An 11,125-nucleotide genomic window follows, 5' to 3' on the forward strand; every position below is an offset into this window, starting at 1 on the left:
ATCGAACATTAAAATTTGGATTTTGGAATCTTATTTATTTATTTAAATTTATATTATATAGGTGTAAAATATTTACGTGTTCTATTTACTTGCCTAACGTCGAAACAAACAACAACTGCAATCTATCGTAGTTCGGATTTAATCGCATAAAAGTTACTTATTTAGATAATCGAGCTAATAATATAGTTTATAATAATATCAGCTTAGCGGGTCGTTACAAAAGGTCATTATCTGAGTTCGGGAACAAATTAGAAGATTTGTGGTCGAGTTCTGAAGATCATCACATGGATAAGATGCAAGCAATCATTGATTCTTTGGAGAATCAATTCGGTAACCCGAAATCGTAGAATTCATGTTTTAGGATTTATATTATTTAATATCATGAATTATTTGTGTTCTAGCATGCACTTATGTGTTAACATGTAAATTGATTAATCTCATAATCGGTCAAATAGAACTTCATTCTGATTTATTTGTTTTATTCAAGTCTTTCACTATGCAAGGGGCACCAAACCTCAACATGCCCTTCGAAATAGCTTATGAAAAAAATAACGAGACATTTCAAATATTACTTCTTGTAAATCATTTTTTCATTTTTTTAGACATTTAAGTTTTCTACATATAAGTACTCTAAAGTGACATAACAAATATTTTAATAAATTAACGATATAACAAATACTTTAATAAATTAACTGAAATAGAAAAGATAAAATATTTTAATAAATTAAAGATATAACAAAATAGGACTCTTATTTAGGAACGGAAGAAGTAGTCCAATTATATTCAATGAAAGAGTTAAATTCAAATTTCATCCCTAGAAAATATATTTTGCACATATTATGTTCTTGAATTTAGAAAAGACTAAAGGCCATTTATGGTCCTAAACATATGACGATTTTACGATTTTGGTCAAGAACATTATGCTTTGAATTAGTGCATCCTGAACAAATGAAAACGGTCCAAATTTAGTCCATTTTGGACGGAGCCGTTAAAGTTAACACTCAACGCTAATTAAGTGAATTTTGACTAGATTAACAATTTTTAATTAAAATATTTAAATTATTCAAAAAATTCAAAAATAAAATAAAACAAAACACTTAAAGAGAAATATCAATACTAAGTCTCTGAATTAGAGTATCGTATAAGGTCCTTAATTTTCGTTTTTAACCTTGAATCCTAATAAGAGCATAAAATTTCTTTTGTCATTTTCTATAATTTCTTTTCTATTTCCTCTGCCACACAACTTCACTCTCATCTTTATTTTTCAAGTGGTACAATTTTGACGATAGTTAACTTTTTATATTTTGGGCTGATATAATTTAATACTACAATCTTAAATTTTATATTATACTATTGTTCAACTCAAATTTATGTTATTTTCTCAACAAATTCAATTTCATTTTAATTTAACGAATGATATTATATAAAATTATATATACATATATCAATTCACATTTGTACAATATTGAAGTATTGAGTTTTCAAACTCAGCAGGAAGATATTTATCAATTAACATATTATATTATAATTTTAATATTTTTAAAGTACGACAATTTAATTTTCATGTAAATAGTAATCATATGATAAAAAGTGGAAAAATGAGAGAGAGAGAGAGAGAGAGAGGAGAGAGAGAGAGAGAGAAAGGTTTTGTGCATTTTCCCATTGTAAAATTTAACTTCCTCCTTCACACATATTCCCAACCCAATTCATTTTAGCCCTTTCTCTCTTCAGCCCTAATTCCTGTGATGCTTGTCTATCATTGATACACAGACACGTAATTCTGCCGCCAGTATATTTGAAGGCGAGCTTCTCCCGGATTCACCGTCGGTCTTCTACACTTCTCTCCGATTGAAGTTTGTACACCAAGTAGAATGGTAGTAGTTCTTAATTTCCTATTTAATCTTTATTTATTTTTGTTTCTTTGAACCGTATGTGTATCTATCGAATTACATCTTAAACTGATTTCTCCAATGTCCAATTGCTTAGAATTGGCTTGATTTTAGTTTTATTGGAAATTTCTAGTGCCTAAATATTTATGCGATCAGGTCTTAGGTTTAGCTAATTTTCACCTCCATTTATCCGTTGTCATTTTAAAATTCGTTAGATTTTTATATTTTGCTTTTGCTTTTGATAGATGATACTATTCGTTTTACCGTAATGTACACATATTGTGGATGATCCTGCTCTCCTTGGAGCTTCGTATTTAGATCCTATTTGTGTTGGTTAATGCTTTTTCTTTGAAAGGATTTTCCGTTTAAATCTGTATTGCCTCCTTTATTATTTACTATGTTTGCTGTCTTATTTTATTCACCACATTGTAGTCTTTGCTTGTACTATGCGCTTGCATATATTTATTTAATTGAAAACAAATTGCTGTATTTGGCGTGTTTTCTTTTTTCTGAATGTTTGTTATGCTTTTTCTGCATTTTTTGTTGGAGTCCAATTTGCAGGACTATCTGTATTTAACTTACTTCTGTAAATAGCCTAATTATGTTAATGGTGTGTTTGTTTGGAAACTATATGCTCATCTTTTAGGTTGATTTATCTTATTTGTTGATTCTTCTATAGAGCTTCAGAGAAGGAAGAGGCAGACCTCGTCGGGATTACCCTTCCAGATCAGAAGATAGATCCTACCATGGTCGGGGGAGTAATCCGCCTTCAAGGCACCTCTGGGTTGGAAATCTTCCTCATAACTTAAGTGAAAGTGATGTAGCGCATCACTTTTTACACTTTGGAGAGCTTGAGAGCATTGCATTTCAACCAGGCAGGAGCTATGCTTTTATTAATTATATAAATGAAGAAGATGCCTATGCTGCCTTTAAAGAGCTTCAAGGTTTTGGTATCGAAGGCAATCCACTTAGAATTGAGTATGCCAAGGCGGTTAGTTTTGCCAATCCTTGTCTTATTTCCTCTGGTACTGTATTGATGCCTTTCCTGTTCTGCTATTCATTAACCTCCGTTCAAGATAGGGTGTTTGTTATACTGCTGAAGATCCCAAAATACACACACATGGAGATTCGACTCATTGCACAATCAATTCCATCTCATTCTTTGCATATCAGTTACTATTCATTATTCAAAGGGTTCCACTCTTCTTATCTTCCATTCCAACATCAAAGGGGATGCAGAAAAATAGACACTTAATTAGGCTCACTTTTAATTGATTAAGATGCTGATCCTCATTTTGCTCCACAGTCTGATGTGCAATTACTTAGAACAAGTTCAGCTATTTCTTGAAAAACATCTTACATCAATGCAATCCGAGGTGCTGAATCAATGCCTCCTTTTTACACGTGATCTTGCCATCAAAATGTGGATTCTTTGTGCAACTCTTCTTAAGTGGAAACATGCCTAAGTTTTACCTGTTACTGCTCTGTTTATCATAGATGCAATTGAAAGAGCACACAATTTAACATGTGGAAGAGTTACTGCAAAGTACTCTAATTCAACCAACAAATTTTCAGTTGCACTGACAAAGGTGAAACACCATTGTGGACCAGGAAATCAATAACTTGTCACGACCCACATTTGATTAGACAATTTCAAACCACCTGCCCTAGAAAACTGCAAAATCATATTTGATAGGTTTGGAATTGATGTGAATCCAGATAATTTCTAGTGATTGCACTAAATAGGGATTAGGAGGATGTAAGATGATTCTACAGTAGTGTTGATTTCGGTTAAGAGTTTGGAGGGAAACAAACTATTCACACATACATACATCATTCTAGAAATCCCTCCAAGAGGATTAAAAGGGACATATTTGGTGCAAAGCCTTCTTCTGCCCTGTCCATTACACCGAATCTGACAGTTATTAGGCGGATACATTTCCTATAAGTTATATATTTGTAGCAAAAATTATACGTTGGATTTTGGTTTTCATAAATGACGTCATTTATGAACTTATGATGGCAGATAAATTAGATTTTGTACTTCATCAAATCATGCTTGAAAATGCCTGAAACCACCTTGCCTCATCCTTGTCTTTTCTGAGTAATTTCTCGTGGGATCTTGCAGAATAAAATTATCTGAAATAGGCTCTAGAATGTTCTTGAGTATATTTTACTGTTACATGTATAATTTGCCAGAAATCCTCTCTAGTAAATTCTTCATATGATGAAGAAAGCTATGCCAACTAGCTCTATTTCTTATATATGTGCATCCGGTAGCCAGAAAAGTCAAGACTTTATATTCTTGTTGGTTGCTGGGATTTACATCACATGAATAGGATTAGCATTGATCAGCAGGCCCTCTAAGGCATATATCTCCAGACATGTTTCCAAAAGTTGGAATTAGTTGAAATGTGTAGTACTGAATTTGTGGTTTCCGTTCCCCAAACCATAATATGTATCCCACTTTGTGGTCTCAGTATATCAAACATTGCTACAAAAAGCAGCATTTTGCAACTTGGTGGATGTACACAATAACACAACTAACTTTAGACAACAAACAAACCTCTTATTGGAATCTACTTTGCTTTTCAAATCAAGCAGGACTTCTCATCTCATCACAATGCTAATACACAACTTTATACCCTCACAACTGTATATTCACGTATTGAACTTATTGTTCGGCACTGTTACTTCTGACAACACTGCAAGTAATATCTGATCTTGTATTTTTTCATGTACCATATGCAATTCCATTGCATCAAACCAAGCATATCGTTATTATGTTTTCCCATAGCTTGTACCTGGTAGCCAGTGATTGCATTAGAAACTCAAATCACTTTTCTCAGGAAAGTTGAAAACAATAAAGATGAAGAAAACAGTCTGCACGTCTCTAATGATGCGATAAATATAAGTTGTTCATTTCATAGTGATGAAACATATTTGGCCCATGATACATGTATCTTTTATGCAATTCTGTTTTTAGAGAGACGAAGATATATTGTTCATGGTCAAGTGAGTTGGGCCACATGTATCCATGGAAGAGTTCGGCTGTATGGTGAAATCCATTCCTCCAAAGAAATGGGAAGGTCTAAACTGTCACCACAGTTGCCCATTCCTGATATATAGCATTATGTCGTATGTGTGATATGGACCAAGACTTCAGGATGGGGTCAAAAGAGTTTCTGTTTCAAGGAAGCAAAGTACCTTTATAACATAGTCACCATCAAATGCATGCCCCATATTAGTGCATCTCAACTCCAACAAAAAGAACAAACATCACATACAGCCAAACGTCAACGAAAAGCATGTGGAGTCAATGAATGAAATGTACAATGCAATTTCGAATCGAATTAACCATAAACCTATGTATCTGATTCTTGCTCTGATTGATAAACTTTTCCTACTAATTATTCCAACTGGCTAGCATTCTGGTTTAGTTCAATAACATGCTTGTCAGGAGAAAGAACACATGAATGTAGTAGCGTGATTCTCTCAGCTGTTGATGATAAGCAGAATGCTGTATAGAGATTCCCCTTTCTGATTTCTTTTGAAATCTTTTCTCAGCATTAATATTAAGCTGTGACGATAATGGTGAAGTTGGTTGCTGCATTGACATGTAGTTCTTGGTTATATAATAGCTGCAGCTAGTCATTTTATCAAGAAAACCTAAGAAAACACATGTATAGCTGCTAGACACTCCTCAACAAAACTTTTCCAAGGGTACTTAGGATTTTCTTATCTTATATAGGCCAATATCTGTATATAAGGGGATAATCTAGTCTGAAACCATGGGCTGATGTATAGGCTGAGGTCTACACTTGCTTCCATGTTTTTTAATGAAGGCTAGGAGACCCTAGGTTTTTTGAGTTCCTTTATTTCTGCTTAACCAAGGTGCACTAAAAAATGTGCAACTCATGGAACTTTAAGCACGTGTGAATTATGGTTAGGTGAGACATTATTTGAAAATTTGAAATTATTAGGAATGTCAGTTAAGGTAGTAAGAAGATTGTTTTAGGGGTAGGTATTGTTCTCAGGCTATCACTGAGAATTCTGAATGCTGGTGTTAAGGAGCAAAGCCATTGGTGACCTAGAAATGAATTCTTTTGTTAACTCTTTTGGACCTCAGAAGTTGGAGATCTTTGTGAATTACTCTGGTTCAATCTTTTTGTTCACTTGAGATTTATACTGGATGCATCTCCCTGTTTAGATGCTATATGCAGGACTTTTTTTTGTTGGTACCCTTAGCAGATAACTTTCCACGCACACTCACACATGTATGTACAAATTTAGTGTATCCATTTTATTTCTTTCGAGGGATTTTCCTATATCTTAGCTCATCTACTGTCAAGCGAGTGAAACAATGTGAAATCCTCTGATGCTTGTGGTCGCAAAACTCATTACCAAACTACTGCTTGAAGGCTTATATGTTGCTATTATGCTGAAACTATGTGAATCCTCTGTTTGTCTGCATAAGTGAGACCTTTTCCTCTCTTTTGTGTTTCTCAGCATTTTGATTTATCGACTGCTACTTTTTTTATTTGGAACGGTGTCAAGATATCATGGTTCATTTTTTTTTCCTTCTGTTTTATGCCACAGTGAAAATGAAATTTCTTTCTTAGAATTTAGGCACTGTTTCTCCGGTCCCAAAATGATATGGATAATAGGAAGGTGGACTTTTCTTTTCAGTACTTTCTCAATTTGTGTTTCTCTCAACTCTCAAATGTTTAGACTATAAAATCTCTTTGCTGATTTTTCTAAAGTAAACCCTGAAATGTCTTATTCGAGAAGAATCAGTGCACATTGACCTGGGGGCTAGAACATGTGTATACGTTTGTGTGTCTGTCACAGAGCGAGAGAGAGAGAGAGTGAGAGAGGTTGGAAGGAATCTAATGCAGTTGCATCTTGAACAATTTAATTATGGATTAGGGTTGCGGAAGAAGCATTGACTTTTTAAGTGTGATTCAATAGTTGTAATGGAGTTCAAATTTGCAGGAAAAATCATTAGTTCCACCACGTGATGCAGACTACGCTGAGCGAGAACAGAGGGACAATTCACATCCCAGGGGACGAGGGTCTCCCTTCTCCTCGAGGGACGCAAGAATGCGTTACTCTAGTCCTGAGTCATTACATCACAGAAAATCCAAGACCAATGACAAAAATGCAGAACCAAGTGAAGTCTTGTGGATTGGATTTCCTGCCCAACTAAAAGTAGATGAATTTCTTTTGAGAAAGGCCTTTTCACGGTTTGGTGATATTGAGAAGATAACTGCATTTCCAGGCCGCACTTATGCATTTGTTCGATTCAGAGATGTGATGGAGGCCTGCAATGCTAAAGAAACTCTGCAGGGTAAGTTATTTGGAAATCCCCGTGTACATATATGTTTTGCAAAGAACGAGATGGGGCCATCAAACAGAGAGAGGAACTCAAATGTTCCTCCTTCACCACACATTGTAAAATATGGACGGACTGAATGTTTTGATTATTTCCCAGCTGATAGGGAGTATGGTCATAAATCTGGGGATCCCAGCATGAGATCTCCTTCTGTGTCGAATATGGATCGTCGTGATCGCAACATAAGGAATAATAATTCGTGGTCCGGGAGAAATGATATCCATGAGCGGAGAAGATTCAGCGGTCAAGGGTCTGAGCTAGGGTTATCCCCAGATATTTATGATCATCCCCATAGCCCTTCAAGGAACATGAGAGTACGTATTCGTGAATTCTCTCCTGAAGGTTATCCTCATCAAGGTCCTATGTATGATGATCCATGGGATTTACCTGAAGATGTCTCTCTCTTGCACGGGACAAAAAAAGCGAAGACCATCACATTTCCTACTGATAATGAGTTACCAGATTTTCCATTATCTGATTTGGAGAGATCAAAACGAATGCCTTCTCGTAATATTCCTCAGTCTGGTCTCCTAGATGATGACAATTCCAGACATTCAGGTTATAGATCCATTCCTGAGCATTTGATGAACACTGGCCAACCATTTATGGAAAGGGGTGATCATTGGAATGCACCATATGACGATTTTCAGGTTGCTCCTACGCCGATGCCTCCCCTTGATCGGAGAAAATTTACTCCTGACTCACGTGTATCTTCCTCAAAAGAAGTGTGGAGGTGGGAGGGAATGATAGCCAAGGGAGGAACAATGGTTTGCCGTGCTCGCTGCTTTCCTGTTGGTAAACCGCCGGACATGGTCCTGTAAGTAGTAGCCGATTATAAACCTGTTAAAAGAATATGGCGACTGCTGAGAATTTCTTGAAATTTTGTGCAATTGGCGATAGCCTTTTCATTACCTATTTCACCTTGTGCTTCCATATTACTCATGAAATGATCTTGAATGGTGCAGGCCCGAAATTCTCGATTGTACAGCGAGGACCAGCTTAGACATGCTTGCAAAGCATTACTATCAGGCGGCTAGTGCTTCGGCTGTATTTTTTGCCCCAGCAAATGATCCCGACATTTCATATTACAATGAATTCATGAGCTATCTTGGGGAGAAGCAGCGGGCAGCTGTCGTGAAATTGGATGAACGGAACACCTTATTCCTTATACCTCCGTCCGAGTTCTCTGAAAAAGTTCTGAAAGTACCTGGTAAAGTGAGCATATCTGGTGTTGTCTTGAGGATAGATCCTTTTGGTTCTAGCTATGGCTCCCTCCCTCCAAACGAAAACCGAGAAACTTCATTCAACTCGTTTCAGAATGACTCAGTAGACCAGAATCAAGTCTCACCCTCGCTGCCTTACTTGCCGCCTCCACCACCTCTTACTGGATATGGAAAACCTGCAACTGTAGCTCCTATTCTGGGGAATTCATCTTCTGATTATGATCGGAAGCCTGCAATCCCCCACGATTATCAGAACTCGAACTCCAGTATTAGAGATATTACACCACAGGCATCCAATCCTCCAACGAGTTCCATGGGTCATCCCTACTATTCAGTTCCTCGACAAATGCAGGAAGTAACTCACAGTAACTATACACCTGGTAACTCCGGTCTCCCCACCAGTGGAAATGGAAAGTGGCCTATTCAGGAGAACCCTTCTATTCCTTCACCATCGCCTGTTGCAGGTCTCCCACCGGAACTTGCTCAGCTGGCGTCGTCTCTTCTCAGCCAACAGGGACACTCGAGCTCCGGAGAGTATAAACCATCAGGAGGAAACCTCAATCAACCTGGATACCTGCACAGAATGCCCCAAAATTACGGATTACCTAATGATCAGATGTCCTCCGATTTCCCACCATCACAGTATAATAATCAAGCGCGGCAGCTGCAGCAGCAATCCCCAAATTTAGTTGCATCCCAACGAGAGGCTCAGTTAACTCACCAGCAGCAGCAACAACTTCAAACTGCCGAGCAAGATGATCCCGATGCTGACCCACAGAAACGTCTGGAAGCAACGCTGCATCTCGCTGCAGTGCTTCTTCAGCAAATCCAGCAGGGAAAAGGTACCTGAAAGATTGAAACTGTTTGTAACATTCCAGAGTTTTATCAAAACTGGCTTTCTGCGTTGCGTTACCTCTTGTACTTGTCATGGATTGTTATCTAACAGTAGATTAGAATGGAATAATATGTGGATAAATGCATCTGCACTTGCACTTTCATTCTTCAAGTTGGCCTTGTGTTATTTGTTTAAGCAGATAGGATTCAGGTTATATTCCTCAATTTTTGATTTTTTTAATTCAATTGAGTATCTTTAAAATCGGTTAAATTATAATGCCTTTTGTGTTCATGTCCGTGAGACATTTCCTTTTATGATAAAAAAATATTATTATCTCTATTTTTTTCTCATTCCTACCTTGAGTGGTTGATTGGCGGTTTGGTTTGGTTATTAATCGAATCAATTTGTCAATCAAGCCACAAACAGATGGTTGTCCTGCTTATCGATTGGTTTATGTCTAGCAAGTTAGTTTGTTATTCCAAAATAACAACAATAGGAGTACAATTTTTAAACTAATTAACATTTTTCCTATGGGCCATTTGAATCACCCATGAGATAGCGGCATGTAAAACCCACTTTTCAGATATAAAAAGTAAATTTGAACATTATTTGATGGACGGAGGAAGTATAATAAGTTGTGCTAAAATGCAATTTATTTAATTCATGCAATGTAGTTTATTCAAAGAGAAGCATGTTGAAACATTAAAAATCAATTCAGAAAACCACTCAAAAACTACAAAAAAAAAAATGGTTCAAAGGTTCAGGACATTCGAAAAGAAACATATGACATAAAAGGGAAAGAAAGTTCCATCCCAAACTGTCTTTGCAAAGACTAAGAAATTGTTTGTTGATAAATTATGACATTTAGATACTACTCTACTCCCCATCCGCTCCACAAGAATATGCACTATTTCTTTTTAGTCCATTCCACAAGAACATTCACTTTCCAATTTTAGAAACTCTTTCTGTCTAATAAGGTGAAACCCATTTATACTAACAATACTTTAATTACTTTTTCTCTCTACCTCTCTCTTACTTTACCGGTTTTGCATTAAAACCCACGTCGTTCTCAAAGTGCATATTCTTTGGGGACGAAGGGAGTACATTTTTTTTAAAGTTCTATGATTATAATTCTTCGTAACTGATAAACTGAAATTTTCCTCGTACAATAAATGAAATGAAATGAAAACTGAAATTTTAGTAATCAATTAACAGATTATCGAATTTAATAAGTTAGGCTACCAATTAGTGGATACTCGACTTATCAATCCTGTTTTCTTTAAGTTCTATAGTCATAATTCTTCGTAACTGATAATTGAAAATTTCCTCGTACAATAAATGAAATGAAATGAAATCAAAACTGAAATTTTAGTTATCGATTAACAATTTATCGAACTTAATAAGATAGGCTACCAATTAGTGGATAATCGACTTATCGAATCCTCAGTCTTCAATACATGCAGGCTCCGTTTGGTACACGAAATTGGAATTCTTTTAAATTGAATTATTTGTTTATGCAAGTCTTCCGCTATGCAAGGGGCGCCAAACCCCAACAAAGCAGCCGACGATTCTTCGGAGAATCAAAACGTTAATTCTAAAATGTAGGAATTCATGAATTAGGGTTTTATTTCCTTGAGCATGAATTATGTGCGTTTTTGTATGCAATTGATTGTATAACATGTGATTAATTGCACTCATAATCTATAAAAATATATCATATATCTGATTTATTTATTTTATGCAAGTCTTCCGCTGTACAAGGGGCACCAAACCCCAACAGTTG

General features: G+C 36.1%; 1 protein-coding gene across 1 annotated transcript; it reads left to right on the forward strand.

Annotated features, from left to right (window-relative positions):
* The first annotated feature begins 1,664 nt into the window (after nt 1–1,664).
* Nucleotides 1,665–9,612, forward strand: LOC121789744 (flowering time control protein FPA-like). Its single transcript, XM_042188119.1, has 4 exons — nt 1,665–1,874; nt 2,569–2,880; nt 6,885–8,101; nt 8,250–9,612. The coding sequence occupies exons 1-4, from the start codon at nt 1,872–1,874 to the stop codon at nt 9,355–9,357; spliced, it is 2,640 nt and encodes an 879-aa protein (XP_042044053.1). The 5' UTR covers nt 1,665–1,871; the 3' UTR covers nt 9,358–9,612.
* Nucleotides 9,613–11,125: the final 1,513 nt, after the last annotated feature.

Source organism: Salvia splendens, unplaced genomic scaffold, assembly GCF_004379255.2.
Source record: "Salvia splendens isolate huo1 unplaced genomic scaffold, SspV2 ctg324, whole genome shotgun sequence".
NCBI classification, from domain to species: Eukaryota; Viridiplantae; Streptophyta; class Magnoliopsida; order Lamiales; family Lamiaceae; genus Salvia; species Salvia splendens.

What these genes read in the sequence shown, in the direction of transcription:
- LOC121789744 (XM_042188119.1), top strand. An exon ending in GAATTGAGTATGCCAAGGCG is followed by an intron (nt 2,881 to 6,884) that starts GTTAGTTTTGCC and finishes TCAAATTTGCAG; the next exon opens with GAAAAATCATTAGTTCCACC. An exon ending in AAACCGCCGGACATGGTCCT is followed by an intron (nt 8,102 to 8,249) that starts GTAAGTAGTAGC and finishes TGAATGGTGCAG; the next exon opens with GCCCGAAATTCTCGATTGTA.